At 37.8% G+C, this 20725-nt stretch overlaps 1 protein-coding gene across 2 annotated transcripts in view; it reads left to right on the top strand.

Moving 5' to 3' along the window:
* LOC126284613 (retinoblastoma-binding protein 5 homolog) overlaps positions 1 to 20725 on the top strand; it is an 86045-nt gene that overhangs the window by 29750 nt on the left and 35570 nt on the right. For both annotated transcript variants that reach the window (XM_049983678.1, XM_049983677.1), the window contains exons 5-8: positions 3624 to 3734; positions 5803 to 5984; positions 11467 to 11586; positions 20347 to 20500. In XM_049983678.1, coding sequence (XP_049839635.1) covers positions 3624 to 3734; positions 5803 to 5984; positions 11467 to 11586; positions 20347 to 20500 — 567 coding nt within the window. The remainder of the gene's footprint in view (positions 1 to 3623; positions 3735 to 5802; positions 5985 to 11466; positions 11587 to 20346; positions 20501 to 20725) is intronic.

Genomic DNA, 20725 nt, shown 5'->3' with positions numbered 1-20725 from the left:
AATCTGGACCTAAAATTTTAGGAATTTTTTCAGCAGGATGAAAAGAGAACAGAAAAAGGAAAGAATGTTCACTCTAAGACGACAGAAACAATGCACGACGGAGGAACTATCGGAATGAGATGGAAACCAATAGATGTGATGTACATTTACAGACAAACAAATGATTTAAAATTTGAGAAAAATTGGATGAGAGGAAGAGCTTCAGAAATTGAGTAATAAGTCATTAATGTATAGGTCCATCTGTTGCCCTTATGCAGGTACCAATTTGGCGTAGCATTAATTGACAGTTGTTGGATGTCCTCTTGAGGAATGTCGTGCCCAATTCTGTCCACTTGCCACGTTAGATCGTCAAAATCCAAGGTGGCTGGAGGACCCTGCTCATGCTGCTCTAACAGGGTGTATACGCGCCGAGAAATCCAGGAAAAACCTGGGGAATTTTTTCATCTGGAGTAAAGCTGGGAATTTTTTTAGAAATCCAGGAGGTTTTCATTGTTTTGCTTTTCAGTTAATTTTTTTAACTTTGACTGGTAATAACCAATAATCTAACAAAGACTTACTGTAACCTGCTGCTGGGGAATACTACTGCAGCAATGAAATATAAAAAAGAGAAAATAATGAAAGTAAAACTTAGGTTACAAGGGAAATGCACTATATACAACAACAGAATACAGTGTTCACACAAGTGGCTGCCAACAGCAAAATGTGTCAAAGGCCTGAGGATGAAGACTATGCAATGCTTCATAAAACAAAATGCTTGTGATGAGCTTGACATCACAACTTTTTACATTAGATTTATTTGAGTAGTTGCCATCGGGCTCATGCGCATGTGCAGTTGAGATTCGTATGAGCAGTGCTTCTCTCATTTCTAGCTATATGAAGTGTCGCTGTTAGCTGTATAGGCAATAGCAGCAAGCAACCAGATGCTACCCGGAAAATCTTTTCTGTTGTGCCCAAGCTACCAGAATCTGCTACCAGAATCTGCAGAGCAGCCTCGAGTTGTAGTGCAAAGGGGGATAGTCTCATGTGACCCATATTTACATTTAGTGATTTTGCTGATTTCTCTCCGATTACAGCTCTCACGTCAAATGAAAACAAAATTGATTCTGTGGCTGGGAGCTATCAAATGAATTAAAATACATCCACATTATTCCGGAAGGCTAAAACACATTATTAGTTTCAGTTTTCAGATTTTATTTTATTTCCACCTTTTTAACAGTCAAGCATTAATCGCCTTGCCGAACAATCAAAATTTTTATTGTCAGCTTGCTAAAGAAATTTGGTTACAGAATGTATATACAGCCACTACGGTTCTGTAATTAAGTAGCATATGGGTGCTGGATCACAGCCAATAAATTTTCAAAATTTAAAGAAATTTGGCTTTTAATCATCTTTTCTGCTGAGGCAGTCAATTTACTTGAAAAAAAGTGTTTCATTCCTCACTATTGGCTAGTTTCAACTGTTCACTGAATTTCATTTTCTGGTATGTTTGGCATTATGACATAATAAAGATGCAGATATTAGATACAGTACTGGTACTCTAGGAAAATTTAAATCTCGAAAACCACACTGAAAAGCCCAATATCTGGTTGAGGCCTACTTCATTTTGTATCTGCCCGAATCTGTATTTTAAACCAAATTATGCACATTTTAGTATGGTTTACAGAATTCTGATGCTCTTGGAGTATCCCAGAAGATACTATTGTTTCTTTTATGACATAATTTAAGATCTCTTTAATGTTTTACATGTACAAATATATGGGCTTCCTAAGTCATTGTAGCTGTACACACACAATAACGCCTGTTTTCTGGCACACTCTGTCAACTGCTGAAATGAACTATTTCTGGCAGATCGCTGGAAAATATTGTGAATGGTGATTTGAAAAGCATTACTTTCAAAGTAAATTTCCTTTTACGCAATAGGAATTATGTTACGTGCAAGAATGTGCAATGAATTTCTTAAATCACAGAGTATTAGACTCTCATTTAAAAACACACACATTGAATATGAGCCATTTAGGAGAATTTCAAGCCCAGAAATCAGACATTTTTGTCATTATTTAAAATTTTACTGACACGGTTGTGCATTAGTTACTGCAGGTGAAGATCTTGGCCCTAATTCACACAGCCAACAACCTTCCAGGTGGATGGAGCAGAGTCCACCACAGGTATTCAGGTAGACAAGGAAGCCTTTACTGCGAAATCTGCGGGAAAAGACTGGTGTGGATCAACATCCTCAATTGTTGTGGTGATGACTAAAGCCACATGACGGGTGAGGCGGCAAACCAGTGGCCATTTTATGATTATGGCATGCACACAGAAAGGTGATCAAGGCTGTATTTTGCAACATGCCACTGACGATGCAACCTGATTACCTTAAAGAAGAGCTGGAGGACCTTGGGTTCGAGTTGCACATGAGATCTCCAAACAGAGCCAAGACTGGATATCTCCAGCTTGATGACACCACAGACAACTTCAAAACTCAGACATTGTTCAGAGTGTACCTGGTGACTAAGATCGCAGTCACAATGGAGAAAGAAATTTGTTTGTGATAGATTCCAGTATACCCTTGTCTATACTACGCTGAAACACTGTAATTGATCATGGCAATTTGTGCTTTTAAAGATTCTCTTGATTGCAGTTTCACAAAATTTGTAATTTCAGTTTCAGTAGGCATCAGCTTAACATTCACATGGCAACCACAGTAGTTTATCATTGTTCTGATGGACTTTCATTTCACAATGTACTTACAGTAATATTAAAAATTCTCTTGATGCGATTTGTTCATTGTTGAAGAAACCATCATAACTGACCTTTCCCCTACTGATCAACACCCATACACACAAAGATGTACCATGTTAAGATCAGTGCAGAAACACAGAAACATTTGCAATGTAAAAATAATGTCTTATTTGAAGTTCTGCTTCTGGCATGCTTGTCAGTTCCACATGTTTCTCTGCTGCGGTGGATATTCTTTGTCTGTCTCAGATGTAGACTCCACAGTGAGGCTTTTCTTCTCTTTGTCTTATTAATGTGCATCATTGAGCCATTGCGCATGTGGAATATATGAAGTAAATGCCAATAAATGTTTCACAATATTGCATACATCCATGTGATACACACTTGTGACAAAATACTACTTTATTCACTGGCCACTTTTTTTTTCTTACTAGAAACAACCTTAGCAATAAATTACAACCTGGTTTATTCGTAAAAATCTAACTCTAAAATTTTTTTGTACTGCTGAAAACTTGTAGAGAACTCATATTCAGCATACAAAAAGGTGTAAAACAGTAGAGGTGCAAATCAACTGCTACTTACACACTTGCTGAGTACAACTGTGGTATTCTGTTGAAAAGTGATGAGAGTAGTCACAAAGCAAGGGGCCTCTTACGTCGTATGTTTTCAGTCCAGCAAACTTCAGATCTCACGCTTTGTTAGGGAGCAAAGCAGCTTTTAGATGGTAATGTGTAAACATGCCTTTTATGCCTAATGCCTCAGGCATAAGACATTGCCGCATGATTGGCACATTCTTTGTTTTATATAACTGTGTATTTCAGGGAACTTGTTGCAGTCATTTTAGCAAACCCTCTATTTAAAACAATGTAATTATCTTTGTTTTTCAGGTGCAGTTCAACCCTCGTAATGACAAAATGTTCCTTGTGTGCCCCATGAGACATGCAGCAGTGCTTGTTACTACAGATGGCTCACATCAAATAGTGCCTTTAGATGAAGATGTAAGTTAAAATATACTGCACTCAAAAATGCATGACCATTGGCTTCCATGGCCATTATCAGTTTCAGTAACTCTGTTGAGCTTATTAGTATGCTGCTGCGACATAAATTTATAACCCGAACTCTGACTAAGGTGACCTGCAAAAATGGCTGAAACATTAGACTTTTACACTACACCGTCCACTCAAAAGGTACCAAGATTAATTTTATTCCCACTATTGTTGCAGCTTGAACTAACAGTCGTGAACAACAAATATTGGAAAATTTGGGATGGAATAATGGCAGTATTATGAAAAGGATAGATTACTCCTCACCATATAGCCTCAGCAGCCAGAGACAGTGGTCGTGCATGTGTGTGTGTGTGTGTGTGTGTGTGTGTGTGTGTGTGTGTGTGTGTGTGTGTGTGGTGTGACTGTGTGAATGTTTTGAAGTAGAGAAAATGTGTGCAAAGTTTGTCCCATGCATCTTGATTTGTGAAAAGAAACAGTAATGTGTGAACACCTGCCACCTCTTGACTAAATGCTAAATGCAAATTCTTTTCAATAAAAAATCATCACGGGTGATGTGAGTTGGTGTTATCAGTATAAAGCTACCACACATTCACAAAATGCAGAATTGGTCACTGATGATTCATCAGTATTGAAGGAGGTGTGAATGTGATTAAGTGTGTTGAACAGCATCCCAAGGAAGGACATTCTGACAGTTTCACAAGGCTGTATGAATGTCCTGTATGTTGTACTCATATGGGGGAGACTATGTACGACACCTGAAGCATTAAAGTCAGCCTCTTAACTTTGCTCTATATTTTATTAATCCAGTCTCAAAACTTTTAGGACTGATGGCAATGATGTTCTGGCATATTTTGATTTAAAGCAATCAGAATAATTTTTTAGGTAATTTAATAGGTGATAATTGCAGCTCTTTGGTATCAGGAAGTGAGAAATGCCCTGACCAACATTGGTCATTCTCACATACAGACTTCCTTATAAATCATTATCACAATAATCATTCTTTCTTTTGTTCTCTGTTTGTATGAGCGTGTCCTGCATTTTAGTATGTGAATTTGTTATAACTGCTCAAGGCCAAATTTGAATAGTAAGTTGGATGTTTCACAAATTTGCAGTCATATAATATTTTGCCTGTGACAGGTGTCTGATGCTGGCAGAACGCTTTCTTCGGCTGCCTATCATTACATAATATGTTTTTGCAAGGAACTGACATTAAACCGAGTTTTACATTGGCCTTCACCTACCAATCCTTATAAACAGCAATTGTTAATTATTACGAAGTCAACTTTCCTAGTACGGTTATCACAGTTTTTATTTGTGATTATTTTGTCCTCACACAATATTCAATTTTGACCACAATATTAAACTTACATTTGAGAATGCTCACATTGGCATATGTTCATCATGGTAGCCAACACTCAGTTGACTTCACAGTGGAGCTGGATATACTGTACCAGAATGTAATAAATAAAAAAAAATAAGAATTGATAAATAAATGCACAGCTTGGTTACAAGTGACATTCTTACATTTCATGCTCTGTAAAATAGTTACTGTGTAGTTGACACAGAACTATTTTACTTCTGTTACAATGTGTGTTCTATTGGTTGCATGTGTTAAGTCAGATTTATATGCTACATTGGAACTGTAGTTTGTGTCTCAAGATAATTTCTTTACAGAATTTTGGTAAATGTGTTTAAAGTTGTTATCCTACTGCGAGTGAGGGATCGTTTTTAAATATAATGTAATATCCCCCTCCAGTTTTGTACTTGGAGTTTTAACATGAAATGAAGTTGCTTTGACCTGTGGAGGAAACCAGTGAGCTTGGCATCTTAATAAAAATTGGAATTCACACTTTCTCATATTGTATTTTATTTGAACATAGTCTGTTTTGCTGCCTTACAAGATCTGTTGATGGCTGTAAAGCTGAATGTGATGATTGTGGATCCTACAATTTATGTGGTTTTAACATGTCAAGATTTGCAGTAGTACAATATCAATGTCTCTAGAGAACTCCTAATACATACAGATTTTAAAAATATAGTTATTTTGTTTTTATTACAGTCTGACTTAAATATAGTGGCATCTTTTGATCGTCGTGGTCAACATGTGTATACCGGCAACGCACGCGGAAAGGTCCTGGTTCTTTCAACACCAGGACTGGAACTCAAAGCTTCATTCAAAGTCACTCAGGGTACGACCAGTGCAACTGCTGTTAAAAGTATTGAATTTGCTCGACGTGGAGAGTAAGTAACAATTTTTCTCCTCTCTCTCTCTCTCTCTCTCTCTCTCTCTCTCTCTCTCTCTCTCTCTCTCTCTCTATCTCTCTCTCCTGCCCGCCCACTTCTCCCTCCCTCCCCCCTCTCCCCCTCCTTCCCTCCCTTTCTCCCTCTCCCCCTCCTTCCCTCCCTTTCTCCCCATCCCCCCCTCCTTCCTACCCCCTTCTTCCCCTCCCCCCTCCTTCCTACCCCCTTCTTCCCCTCCCCCTTCTTCCTATCTCCCTTCTTCCCCTCCCCCCCTCCTTCCTACCCCCCTTCTTCCCCTCCTCCCTCCTTCCTACCCCCTTCTTCCCCTCCCCCCTCCTTCCTACCCTCCCCCTCTTTCTCCATCTCCTCACCAACTCCCCACTGTTGCATTCTTTTTCATCTTGTTTTCATAAAGCTTGACATATTTGTTTTATAGTTATTGTGTGAGTTGTTGCTTGGCATTTGTGGAGGACTGTTGCCTCTGCATTGACATTGATTGTTTGAGTCTTGATTGAAATAAAATGTGCAGATTTCTTCATTGTGTGGAGGAATTTGGCAGAACTGTTTTTGTTTGTGGAAATTAATAGAGGTTAAGGAACTGCTTGTTTTAAAGTTCAGTGTTGCTCATTTTGGAGGCAGAGATAAAGAGGAAGAATAATACGACAGATGCAGAAGTGAAACAGATGATTTTGAAAGCTCTGCCAATGATATAAATGTATTCACTTATATATAAAAGAAATATATGATGACATTACAATGCTTACAATTTAAAATACTCATCACTTGAAAAAGACATCACATTTCAAGTCTTTAGACATCACATCTTGCAGGGTTGGCACTGGCATTCAATTAACTTCCTACCGAATTTGAGTCTTCCTTTCCTACATGGTGTATAGAGGGTCACACCAGATGATCCGATATTTCAAATGACTCCAAAGGAATAAATGAAACACTGAAATGTCAGGGGATCTTGGAGGCCATGAAATTTTCCCAGTTCTTGAAGACAAGATGACCAGGAAAGATGTTCTGTAGTGCATTAATTGAATGCCACAAGCTATGGCATGTGGCTCCATCTTGTTGGATGAATGCGTTAGCAGTTGCAAGAAGGTCAGGCAGCTGTCACATGAGGAAATGGTTCAACATGTGGACATATGATATGTATATGCAGTAACAGCATTTCCATAATAGTCTTCAAAAAGTAAGGCTGTATGAGTATAAAAAATTACATATCACACCACACTACCATTTTCCGACTGGGAAGCTGTGTTTCATGAAGCATTTCAAGCTTTTCATGTGACCAGCATCTAAAGTTTCAGTTATTAACAAAGCATGACACACAAAAATGGACCTCATCATTCATGATCAGATTGTCACATAGGTTCGGCTGAATTTTGTTTGGTTGGTGTTGCAGTTTCTTGTGCAATGTTAGCCTTACACTGTGATCCGATATATCAAGCTGCAGCTCATGGTTGTGTGCAGAACCACTTGGACTTCAGCTGAGGGTTTCTTCCACTCTTGCAACATCCTCTGATGTGCACAAGTGTTTTGCACTTCCACCCATCTGCCACACTGTATCACCCATTTCCTGATAATTCTGTACCGACACTTTGATACCATGTGCTGGCAGGACTGGGGCTTGACTAGCAATATTGTAATGAGCCCGAAATGTATGCTGCACAGCCATTTATGTCTAGATGATTACTCTGCAATTCACAGTTAAATACCTAGCAATGGGTTCATCAAACCACCTTCAAACTATTTCTTTACTGTTTCTCTCTCAAACGGAGCTTGGGAAAGTGTGTCCTTAAGTCTTTTTGCGCGTACTCTGATTTATTTTGTCATGATGATCGTTTCTCCATATGTAGGTAGGTGCCAACATAATATTTTCCCACTCAAAGGAGAAACTTGATTATTGAAATTTCACAAGAAGATCTTGCTACAACAAAAAAGCCTTTGTTTTGATGATTGCCACATCACTTGTGTATTGTGTCCATGGCATATTTCATGATAATACATAATGAGCTGCCATTCTTTTAAGTTTTTTAGTGTCCTCCATCTGTCCCATCTGATGCGGATCCCACACTGCACTGCAGTACGCCAGAAGAGGTCAGACAAGTGTGGTGTAAGCAGTCTCTTTAATAGACCTCTCAGATCGACTTCTATGTCGTTTATGTAGAGCAGAGACAGCAGAGGATCTATAACACTTCCTTGAGGAATGCCAGATATTACTTCTGTTCTACTCAATGACTTTCCATCTGTTACTATGAACTGTGACCTTTCTGTCTAGAAATCATGAATCCACACACAACTCTGGCGATACTCCATAGGCACACAGTTTGATTAGAAGACACTTGTGAGGAATGGTTTCGGAAGCCTTCTGGCACTCTAAAACTATGGAATCAGTTTGACATCTCCTGTCGATAGCACTCATTTCTTCATGAGAATAAAGTGCCAGTTGTGTTTGACAATAATGATTTTTTTTCTGACTCCATACTGACTATTTCTCTCTCTCTCTCTCTCTCTCTCTCTCTCTCTCTCTCTCTCTCCCTCTTCTTCTTCTAATTCTTCTTCTTCTTCTTCTTCTTCTTCTTTTTTAAGGTAATTCATAATGTTGAATATGTGTTCCAGTATCCTACTGAAGCTTGGGGACATTAGTGAAATGGGGTATCATTTTTGTAATATGCCTTTAAGCAGCAGGATGTTTTTTACCGGTCGGTAGTGCCATTTTGAATGGATATCAGTATCAGGGTCAGTGGCAAATGTATGAGAATAAATAGATAGGTGTGTGACATATGGAAGTTTTGGTCAGTCAGGGGAATATATTTGGATAGCCTAAGTTGTAAAGCGACTGCTCAAGATGAGCAGGAAATCTGGGTTCAAGTCCTGGAATGGCACAAAGTTTCAAATGTCACTTTAGGTGGAACAACTATACCTGTTATATTTAAGTTGAATTTCAGGAATAAATTTCAGCAGTCAATGGAAAATGCTTATTGTTCAGACGGCACCACTTCTATATTCAATTCCTAATGTAGCATTAGATTCACAGGGTTCCCAAATCATCCGTTTCACTGCCGCACTTTTTATGTCTGCTTGATGCAAGATACCTTTTCATGTTTTGCACTCAAATACAGTGAGTTTCCTTGAGAGAGAAAAGCTTCTAGTAAGAAGTTATCTTGAATGTAGGAAGCTTGATTCATTTGAGAAAAAGCTTCTCCTTTTCACACATACTATCTGGTGAATCATGTATACAGGCTAATAGGCAGATTCTCTGTCCCTAGATGTGTAGAAAGTTTGGATACTGTAGATAATTAACAGAGGTTCGAGGATGCACAAATTAAATAGAGTTAGTAGTAGTAGTAGCAGTATTGTTGTTGTTGTTATTGATGACACCTATTGTTTGGCTGATAAAGTGTAAAAATTTTACATAAAGAACCTAAGGGCCAATCATCTAACATTTTAAAAATGATGGGAATAATGAGTTACCTCCGAGATATTCTTGAGTTTACTGTTAACAGACAGGTAGAATTACATCGCCTTTCCCTTTTGGAAACTTACCATTGGCCCCACAAACACACATGAGTGTTAGTGAAAAAGGAGTAGGGGAGTGTGACACATAATAAATAAATAAATAAGTTACCCCTTTCTTATGTTTTTTGTGGCATTGTTTCCACCCTTCTTCTGTGGCTTAACATTTTGTATGTTATTGTGATACTGTGTTATGTTACTGTAATATTATCTTGTTGATTGTAATGCCGATAACGCTTACTATCCCAATTGTTTGTTGTATAAAGAGGTTCCTCTGTCTTACATTGCTTTCTGGCATTTACACATTGTTTTAATGTGCATTGCCATTGCATTGTGCGTTTGTTTGTCCTCTTGTCTGCTATGTTGGTTTCCCTGGTTCTGTACATGTAGTGCTGTTTGTTCTTCATAATAAAGACCTACTTATTCAGTTTGTGTTGTACTAGTGGTGTTGGTCGCTATTCCTGAGAAGATATATCACCTATGGCCATTACACCCATTTGGGTTGGGGGGGGGGGGGGGGAATTCTTCTTTGCCACGTTTTACAATGCCAGCTCTTTTCCAACAAGTTTTGTTTCAAGGGTTACACCTCTCTCTAATTTTGTGATGCCAGTTTTGTGAAGAAAACAGGGACTTCCATTATTTACCCTTATGGAGATTTTAAGTACTTATGCATTAAAATGCTCATACAGCTCACTTGCTGATCATCATTATTTTAATTTGATAATTCATCACCCGAAATAAACAATATTATGTGCTATTCCATTTATATCAGTGAATTATATCCCCCCCCCCCCTTTCATAATTAACTTGAGTTACAGTTGTTCTGCGATGAAAAGGAGTTGTCATGAAACAAGAGAGAGAACAGAGAGGGAGGCTGTGAGTGTAGAATGGGTGAAGATGAGTGTGGAATATTGGTTAGTGGATATTGAGACCTGGAGGAGTGGGACAAAACAATGTGTTGCAATGGCAGTTCTAATCTACAGTGTACACAAAAGCTGGTACTGCAAGGAATGATCTAGGTGACAGACTATAGAGCATCTGTTATAGTTAATACTGTGTCCAGGTGTGTGCTCTGCCATTAGGTTGTCAGCTCTGCCCATGATCACAGTTTGATGTTAGCCATTAATTTGGGTTGGGGCTGGGTTTGGTTCTACCTGTGTAAAAGACTCTGCACAAGCTACAGCTGTGCTGGTATATAATGTGATTACTTTCACAGATAGCCCTGTGTCTGATATGATAGAGTAAGCATATGATGGGATTGGAATGGGATGTGCTGTGTGGATATATTGCACAGGTCTTGTGCCTCAGTCTTTTATAGAGGTATGGTCAATGTAGCAAAGGGTTGGGAGTAGTTGTGGAGAAAGAATGGACTATATGATTATTTCATAGAGGGGATGGGCAGTGTATTACTGCTTTTGGGAGGGGTGGGAAGGATTGTGGGTAGGTTGGTCCTTAGCTTTTGGCATGGTGGTAAGTAGCTCAAGCTCTGGTAAAAGATAGGATATACCTGTAGTGGGACTGAAACAAGGTTTTCTAGGTGTTGCTGAAAAGGTTGAAAAACAGTCTTTGGGAGGAAAGTTAGCTATAAGACTCTGATTCTTCTGCAGTTGCCTTCAAAAGTAAATACCTGTTGCCATATTTCCTTATTGGCACCCGTTACACTTTTTTGTGTAATAATAGATTTTGTTAATGTGCTTCCTGTGAGGTGGTAGGTGTGGAAAAAATTACAGAATAATATGATTTTGTCATTGTTGTAAGGTACAGGAATTTTAGTTTGACTCAGATTATTCAAACCATTTGTTATATGTACAAGGATATGTACCATATTCATGATCTCTCTAGCAAGTATTTTCCTTATGTGTTTGTTTCTAACTGTGTTACCCACATGTTTATTTTGAAGGCTTTTTTGTATAATTTATTAAATGTTTTCATAGATATAATTAATTTTTATTGACAGCTGTTTCCTGGTGAACACTGCTGATCGTGTCATCAGAGTTTATGACAGCAAGGAAGTTTTAGCATGTGGGAAAGATGGTGAACCAGAACCCATCCAGAAGCTACAGGACCTGGTCAACAAGTTTGTACCTACCTACATTCTGTGGTGATTTTATGCAATTTTCATTTCTATCTTATAAACTACTGCATTTGTGTGTGTGTGTTTGTGTGTGTGTGTGTGTGTGTGTGTGTGTGTGTGTGTGTAGTGACTGAAATTTCTGCGTTGTCTCAGAACAAGGCCATGACAGTTTGTCAGTCACAGTTTCATCTTAGACAGAGATAATTTTTGTAAAAAAAACTGTGTGTGTGTGTGTGTGTGTGTGTGTGTGTGTGTGTGTGTGTGTGGAATTCTGCTACAAACTTTAGCCAAGCATATGGGGAGGACTGTATGAGTAGCACGCACTGCTACAAGTTCTTTAAACATTTTCAGCGGGCTGAATGTCAGTCTGCGATGATTCCAAGTCTGGACATCCTTACATATCAACAGATGATGACCATGTAGGTAGCGTTTGTGTTGTGATTCGCAGAGATCATCATTTAACTGTTAGGGAAGTTGTTGAGGAGGTGGACATCAAATTTTGAGTGAAAACTTGAGATGTGTCGTGTCAGTGCAAAATTTGTACCATGTTTGATGACTGTAGATCAGAAACAGACCTGTGTTGAAATGTGCAAGGAACTGCTTGCCGCTGTTAATGACAATGAAAACTTTCTTAAGAACATCGTAATAAGTGATAAGATGTGAGTGTGCTGGTATGATGCTGCAACTGCAGTCATTGCAGTGGGCGAGTGAAGGGTCACCTCATCCAAAATAAGCATGCATAAGTTTTTTTTTTTTTTTTGTTTTCCCCTACAAAGGCATTATCCATCATGAATTTGTGCCATGTTGTCAGATGGTAAACAAGGAAGTCTGCCAGGGAATCCTAGTGTGCATGAGGGATGCTGTGTGCAGGAAGAGGCCTGAATTGTAGGATAATGAGAGTTGGATGTAACATCATAACAATGCACCAGCTCACACATCACTGCTTTTCTGCAGCTATGTAGCAAAACATCACATTCTCGTTGTGCTCCATCCACCGTATTCTCCAGATCTAGCGTCAGTAGACTTTTTCCTGTTTCCTAAACTGAAGAACACATTGAAAGGACATCAATTTCAAGCTATAGAGGAGATATAGGACAATGTGACGAGAAACCTGCATGCTGTCCCACAAAATGTGTTCCAGGAGGTGTTTCAAAACTGGAAGGAATAAAGGGAATGGTTTATTGCCATTAGAGGGGACTATTTTGAAGGGAACAGTGCTTGAAATGTTGTACAATAAGCAATAAAACTGATACAGCAAAAGTTCATTTTCTTTTTGAGCACACCTTGTAGTTGTGATATCTAAGTTTTTCTCTTTGTTTATTAACTTAGATACTGCCGGGTCCTCAGTTGATACAAATTTATAAAACGAAGTCATTATTCCACACTGGCTGTTCTAAAGATTTTTCAGAAATCCAGTTCAGAATAATGTCCTCCTCTAGAAACTTTTTTCGTTGTGGTGATTGATAATATGTTTCTGGATTTTTGGATAAGTTTTTATTCTGTTTTTGCAACAGACCTAGTTCTCTTCTTCAGCTATTAGGTGTAACTGTTGTACGTGCTTTGCCAGGACTCCAACCAGCATATGAGGCGTTGTTGTTGTTGTTGTTGTTGTTGTACTCCTCCCTCCAATACTTAAAGTGGATTCAACTCTCACCGTTGCTGCATCAATTGAGGCATTGTTTCTTTTTTGCACCCATTACATTATTTTGTGAAGACACATTGCCTTGGTGTTTCCTCAGCCCATTTAAAAATGGATTGCAATAGCTTCTATTGAAATTTCTGTCTCTTGTTATTATTTGCCATTGTTTGGTTTTATTATTATTATTATTATTATTATTATTATTATTCAGATGCTCTTATGACTTCTTAGTTCCACTGCCCCAGAGTCTGCACCTTCATACTGATTTTGTTATGTCTAATATTGAACTTAAAATGTCAAAACTTGTATCAATCTTTTTTCCATTCTATAGATTTTTTATTTATTCTTTCACCATCACTAAGACAAATATGTTTCATAATATTTAATCTGAACAAGAATAGCGCTTCAACTTTCTTATTGCAATCCCTAGCATAAAATCACTGGTATAGCAGTAAATGACAAAATAGTGACTCCATATACCTTTAGAAACAAAACTTAACATCCAGTATATATAATGAAATATTATTTTATGTTACGTAAAACTGTCATTTGTAACTGAATTCATTTACATTAAGATGCTTACAATGTCATCTAGTGGAATATTTTCGTGCATATATATTCCATTACGTTTTCCCCTTTGATAATATTTTGTTCAAATTTGATGCCATTTGGTACAACAGTCCTTTTGTTTACAGTATTTAGAAACTGGAATTTTAATTATAATCGCAGTGCACGTTCTGTACATATAATTGTGCAGATTATTCATTGTTACTTTCTGTAGTACACTCCGGTTGTTTCAGAATGGTTTAGGGTGGTGAAGACATGGTAATATGTCTTGTAATAAACATAGAGTGTAGAGTATGTTGCATTTGCATATAGCAGTGACGGGAATTCACTGGGATGTTTGACAACTAATTACACAGGCAATAGTAGAGCCTAATGAAATGATGTATGTGGAAAGACAAACATGAGTAAATTTCCAGAATGTATTGTTCACTCTCCGGCAGATTAAAACAATGTGTAAGACTGGTACTCAAACTTGGAACTATAGTTTTCACAGGCATTCTTGTCGTCAACTGAGCTAACCAGACATCACTTAAAACACACCCTCACAGCTAACTTTGCAAATGCCTCTTTTTTTTATTTTCCAAACTTAAAGCTCTTCTCTGTGTTCCTTGCCTTACAAGGGAATGGTCAGACTTGTCATGCCGAAACATGTATTGCTTCTTTTAGCACTGTTATTTAACTGTGCAAAAGGTCCGTATGCAAAATTGTAGCTGCTGACATGAACTGGAAGTCACCTAAAAAAAAAATCACGAACATGGCTGTGTTTCCTGCTTGGCGCTTGCAGTGATGGCTGGCCACCCCTGGAAATGGCGAGTCCCTAGCATTGTTTACATGGTCGAGAAGTGCTGCCATCTTATTGTGGCGTTCACTAAAGAGGAATATCGCTGCACGGTTTTGATGGAAAGGGGAAACGAATATTCGTTTCTGTGGCATGCACGTCCTTTTAATTTTTGGTACGTATTTAAAAACATACCATCCTGAAACTGGTTAGAGATGTGAAAGATGTACTGTACATGTTCATCTATACTCCACAAGCCACTTAACGGTGAACATTCAATCTCCCCTCACAGGTGATGGCGAACCCTGTAAATGTTTTGCTGCTTGCCATGGAGATATACCACAGATGCCAAATGAAGCAATCAACAGAAATTACGCATGAAGACTGTGTTGTGTGACATGGTTGTTAAACTTCTAGACGAGCATGTAAATGGTGCAGACATGTGGCTAGAAACAACTGAAACACTCGATATTGCAGACTGTGAATCTAGAGACGGTGAAGACACCGACGAAAGTTGCACTCATGAAGACTCTTCGAGTGATAGTGTCACCTACCATCATCAATTATCTCCGAAAGTAACACCAGCAATTACAATTACCTTATCAGACAAAGAAAAAGCGGTGACGTATTGGTTGAACGAAAGTGGTAAGAAATGCCTATGTGTCAGTACTGTTCAAAATAAGTATCGATTTGTCCGTTCTGAACGTGAATTGTATAGATGGAAAAAGGAAGTCGCTGGATGATGTAAGAGTCAACTGGAAATTGCGACGGAGATAAATGCATGACTTTTTGACCTATTTTCTGTTGCCAGACAACAGTCATTTAGTGTCAGTGATACAACTTTGCATGATTAGGCATTAGAAGTTGCCAACGCAATAGGTGCTACAGAATTTACAGCTTCTCAAAGTTGGATTAGTCATTTCAAAAGATCAAATAAAATTGTGGCAAGAATAATAACAAAATTTGTATCGAGAAACAGGTCAGAAAATGAAGTGACACAAATCGAAATGATAGAAGCTTGTCTTATGAATGCAAAAAATAAGATCGCTAGTTTTAGTGAATCGTATGTGTACAATGCAGATCAGTCAGGTTTTCAAAAAGAAATGCGTGCAAAAAGAACACTGTCATTCAAAGGGCAAAAACATGTTGAGGCAATTGCGCAGTCCACGACTGCACTCACCCATTATACACTATAATGCCCATAATTAGTCTGGATGGTTCATTGCTGCCTAAATTATATGTGTGTCTTCAAGAACCAACTGGACGTTTTGGACCATGTGTCAAAAGAACAATGTTCTACGCAAACAATCTTGTGGTAGACGTTTTGGACCATGTGTCAAAAGAACAATGTTCTACGCAAATAATCTTATGGTAGACGAGAAGGCATTTTACAGAAAACTAACAGAGAAAATTATTGTGTGCAGATCACTGATGCAGATCACTGCAATTTCCTGTCTATGACCGTGACAATATTCTCAAGCTGCAATCAATAGTACATTATCAATTTTCCTCCTCACGGTTTCAGAATTTGATTAAATATGCGTGGCACTCCTCAAAATATACTGATACTAGGCCTGATTCATTCCTAACACCAGCCCAGTTTTGTCTACGGACATCTAACAACGTCTGTGATTCGCAGGGCTGTCATATGTCATCTTTGCTTGTATGTTCTTGGTGCACAAAACACATATGTTTTGAACCTAGTATCAATATTTCACATTTTTGTGGTAATTACAAGAAATAAAATTTGGACGTGTTCTAAACCATATATTTATTTGTGTCTATTTCATAGCTATTTGGAAAGAATGTTGTAGGTAACATATCAGCCATATTTGTCAACAAATGTTTAATTATCATACGATCGCTTTCACTGGGGGAATCAGCTCTCTCACTGTTGTGGCAAGAGAGCAGTGCGTAGCTAACACCACTTTGTCCCTAGATGGCGTTGGTATAACGTAGCGAGAGAGGTCAGGGTTGTACAAGAGGCAGTTATAAGTGCGGAAACCATGCGACAATAATGTCTGACTTCATAAAATTGTTTACAGACTTCCAGGTCATGTCAGCAGCTAAAATTCTGCATACCAACTTCTTGCAATGTTAACTCACAGTGGTAAAAAAAGCAACACAGGTTTTGACGTGACAAGTCTGACCATTCCCTTGTTAGCTGTGCTTGAGTATACTGATCTGCAGTAGTCATATTTTTAAGTTGGGTTACCTTGTTACTGATTTTTCATGCACTGTGAACGTGTAACCTGTTGTTTGTCATTTTTAATGATAGCTTTGCAAGTAACGTATTAGTCTTTTGTGTTTAGTATAAAGTCATAAGTTTTGTATAGCGTTATGTAGAAGTAAATGTCTGTAGTTGTTTTTTATTATGTTTTTCTTTCTATCATATCTTTAATTGTGATGCAATGTTAGATTAAATCTGCATACCACAAAAATATGAAATTTAAGTTCTGTTTAGAGATATCTACAGAGTGTTTCGAAACTCACATTACAAACTTCTGAGGCTTGTAGATTGGAGTGAGTACGTAATATTTTGAATAGGAACCCATGTCTGGAAATGTACCATTTCTGTTGTGCGACTTTTCAATTCGGGTGTTTTAACTCGGCCACATCAGTTTGAGGAATTGAATTAGGAGTGACGCAGTACAAAAGGCTATTTTTCTGTGTCAAAAGTATGGTTCAGATTGTTGTTATTCTGATCGATTAAAACATTTAAAAAGCATTTATGGTCAATAGTCTCACAAAATATGTTATTTTTAAGTAATTAAAGCTTAAAAATCATTAAATATCAAGATCTAGTCACATGTTTGAAAACACACTGTTATTGGCTGATGCTCAGGTTACATCAAAGACTGGGAGTAGGACAAAGATAAATATGTGTTATAGGAGCGCTATCTGAAGGTACGAGGTTTCTACGTACTTTTTTTGCAAACACTTTGGCTGTTGAGTGATGTAAAACACAATGACTACTTTTAAGTAGCAATAGAAAGAAATTTTGTGAACAGTGATAGTGAAAACCTTGCAAAAGTTAATGCAATTATGCTCCACCCATTTAGAGTGGCAATATGTGTAACGATTGACATTCTTTTCCCTGCTCCCTGCAACATCATTAAATTTACTCGAAACTAAGGAACTGCAGAACTTTCACAAATGGGTTCATATATTATATCTAGATTGTCAACTGTCTGTCACGAGATGGAACCCACAACACAATAAGACTATTCTTGCTAAAACTTAAGAACAGGTTTCGTTTCTATAAGACACTCAGATCTGGCAGACGTTTTGTGGTGCAACGGATAGCCATCGTATTGTAAACAAAGAGGTCACAGGTTCAAATCCTGGAAGGGTTACGTATTTTTAAAAGTTTGACATGAGATACAAAATCAGTGTTAGCAAGAACTGATTGAAGCAGGTGTTTCGATTGTGGGATGTATTATATGTAGCTTCACATTAGTCATAGTCTGAGAAATGGACAACAGTGGATGAATGCATTTACTTTGAAAACAGACAGTTCACTTTTTTGGAAAGTATTGCTAGTAGTAAAGATATTACCATACACCCATGGTACAATGAGGTGTAGGATGATGAGGTTATAAGGAGAGATATAAAGCGTATACAACATGCAGGTGACACAAATGTATAAGGGCTGTGATGTTTTTGAGTGCAAAGTAACATTAGCATCTGAAGCAGACTTATTTCAGCTTTATGCACGATGATAAAGGTGCAAAAGTTCAAACAGTAAGGTTCCTAGCTGGACAGTACACAGATAAAAACATTGTTTCTAATAAAGTAAAAAGTGTGTGGTTACATTAACTAGAAAATATCTTTTTGAATGTGACGTGTGAACAGCAATTGCAAATGTAAGTGCGTTGGTTTCCATGTGAGAGGACTGTCAAGTCATTTTAAAAAATAAGTTAAAATGTTCTTTCCAGTTAGATTCGAACCAGCAACCTATGCACGTAATCTTAAAAAATTCAACAGTCTACCGCATAACAGCCGAGCTACCAAGTAATTCATTGTAACAGCAGGAGAGCATATCTCAGAGTTAAGTTAAAGTTAACTTCAATATGCAGTGCATTTTTTATTAAGTTAGTGAATTGGTGCGTCGACTTTGTAGCAATTTGCTGATACAGTGTAGCATCAGTTTACGCATCTTCACTTTTCAGGAGTTTTTATAGACGTATTTGTACTGTATGATACTACAGACCATTTGTAACAAATTTTCCGAAACACTAATTCCAAAACAAGATGTCACTGTGACTTAAATTGTTGCAGTAGGAGCAATGAACTAGCTAGTGACGCCACAGGCATCATATGACTCGAATGGAGCGTATTAGTTGTCTTTCATATTATTTGGATTTTACTTCTGTTTTTATAAAAGAATAGTGAAATTCTAGAGGAAAAAATATGTGTTAGGTACATGAAATGACATAATCAATCATTTAAGACAATTTCTAGAAAACAGTCAAGTGCCCAATTATTAGGCAACAATTCGAAAGGAAACATAATGAAGTGTCCATTTATCACTTTAGCACATTGTTTGTATTAACACTTAAACATTATGTGTTTACATTATTCCAAAACAAAAAGAACCCAGCCCTCTGTACGTACAGAACGTAATATTTTAAGTGTTAATACAAATAAATGTGCTTAAGTTATAAAAAGATGTTTCTTTATGTTTCCTTTTGAATTGTTACCTAATAATTGTACTGTACCACACCTAATTAAATTCCTCCAGCAGAAGTGAATGAATTAAGCATCTGAATTGAAACCACAGTAGAATGGAAAAAGCATGTTTCCAGTCACGGGTCCCTGCTCAAGATATTATGTACACACTTCCCTCTACAGGTTCTAGAAGTTTGTAAGTGGAATTTCCAAACATTTTGTATGTTAATTAACTCACAACAGTGAAATATTCATTGAAGGAGTTGTACACTCACACATTGTCTGTTTTCGCTGAGCAGGACAGGGCAGTGATTTAGATAGTGAACCTATTTTCCAGAGATGTGGAATTCAGATTGCATATGACCTTGATTTAGGTTTTTTGAGAGTGTCTTAGATCAGTTGAGACAGTTGTCAAGATGCTTCCTTAAACAAGGTGCCTTCAAATCGTTATTTAACCAAGCATGTGCTCTGCCTCTCACATCAACATTGTCAAATTGTTGGACTCTAATCTTCATTCTTTAGTCTATTTCACTTTCTGTGTGTGTGTGTGTGTGTGTGTGTGTGTGTGTGTGTGTGTGTGTGTGTGTGTGTGTGGGCGCATGCGCGCACCTTTTTTTCAAGCAGCATAATGTCAGTTTAGCTTCATCAAAGCTTATGTTGTTGTTATTTATTTCAAATTGGTGTTGATGAAAGTTGTACATAAGTTTTCTTTGGTGGATGCTAATATATGAGGTCGAAAAATACAGTAATTCAGTACAACTCATACCTGTATTGTAACAATATATGGCATTTTTGAGGCTGCCAGTGTTCTTGTAGATCCGTGATGTAAATATTACGTAAAATATTTAAGCATATATTACCTCTGCATCCCAGTTTTATTTCAAATCATTCAGTATGAGCTAAAAAGAATAAATCCCAAATCTTGTGACAGCTTTGTTTGAAGGAGGTGGAGCTCCTTATTCATCCCACAGTAATCTGTGGAGTCAGAGCTTGCTCCCTCTGCTCACCCCCATTTATTATTGCCCAAGAAAAAAGTATGTGGTTCTTACATAAACATAGCTTGTTTTACCATGACATAAAATGATGCTGTGCATTTCTGCTTTTACAGAACCATGTGGAAAAAATGTTGTTTCTCTGGTGATGGGGAGTACATCTGCGCTGGTTCTGCTCGTCAACATGCGTTGTATGTATGGGAGAAAAGCATAGGAAACCTTGTGAAGATACTTCATGGTACTAAGGGAGAATTGCTGCTGGATGTTGTGGTGTGTACTATTAAATTGAAATCAAAACTATTTTAAGTATGTCATTAAGCTCCATACTCAGACTGTGCTCCTGTTGTAGTGGTTTGATTTTGCAACATTGTCCGCAAATAGATAGAGATATATTGAATGAAATGAAATGTGGTTGGCTGTCAGAAAGGCAGTGTGAGAAGCCTTCGAGGACTCTCAAAGTAGAATTGTAAAAGACATCTCACACCACTCAAAGAT

Source organism: Schistocerca gregaria, chromosome 8 (genome assembly GCF_023897955.1).
Source record: "Schistocerca gregaria isolate iqSchGreg1 chromosome 8, iqSchGreg1.2, whole genome shotgun sequence".
Lineage (NCBI taxonomy): Eukaryota > Metazoa > Arthropoda > Insecta > Orthoptera > Acrididae > Schistocerca > Schistocerca gregaria.
The sequence above is the reverse complement of the archived record's forward strand: the minus strand, read 5'-3'. Positions and strand labels throughout refer to the sequence as shown.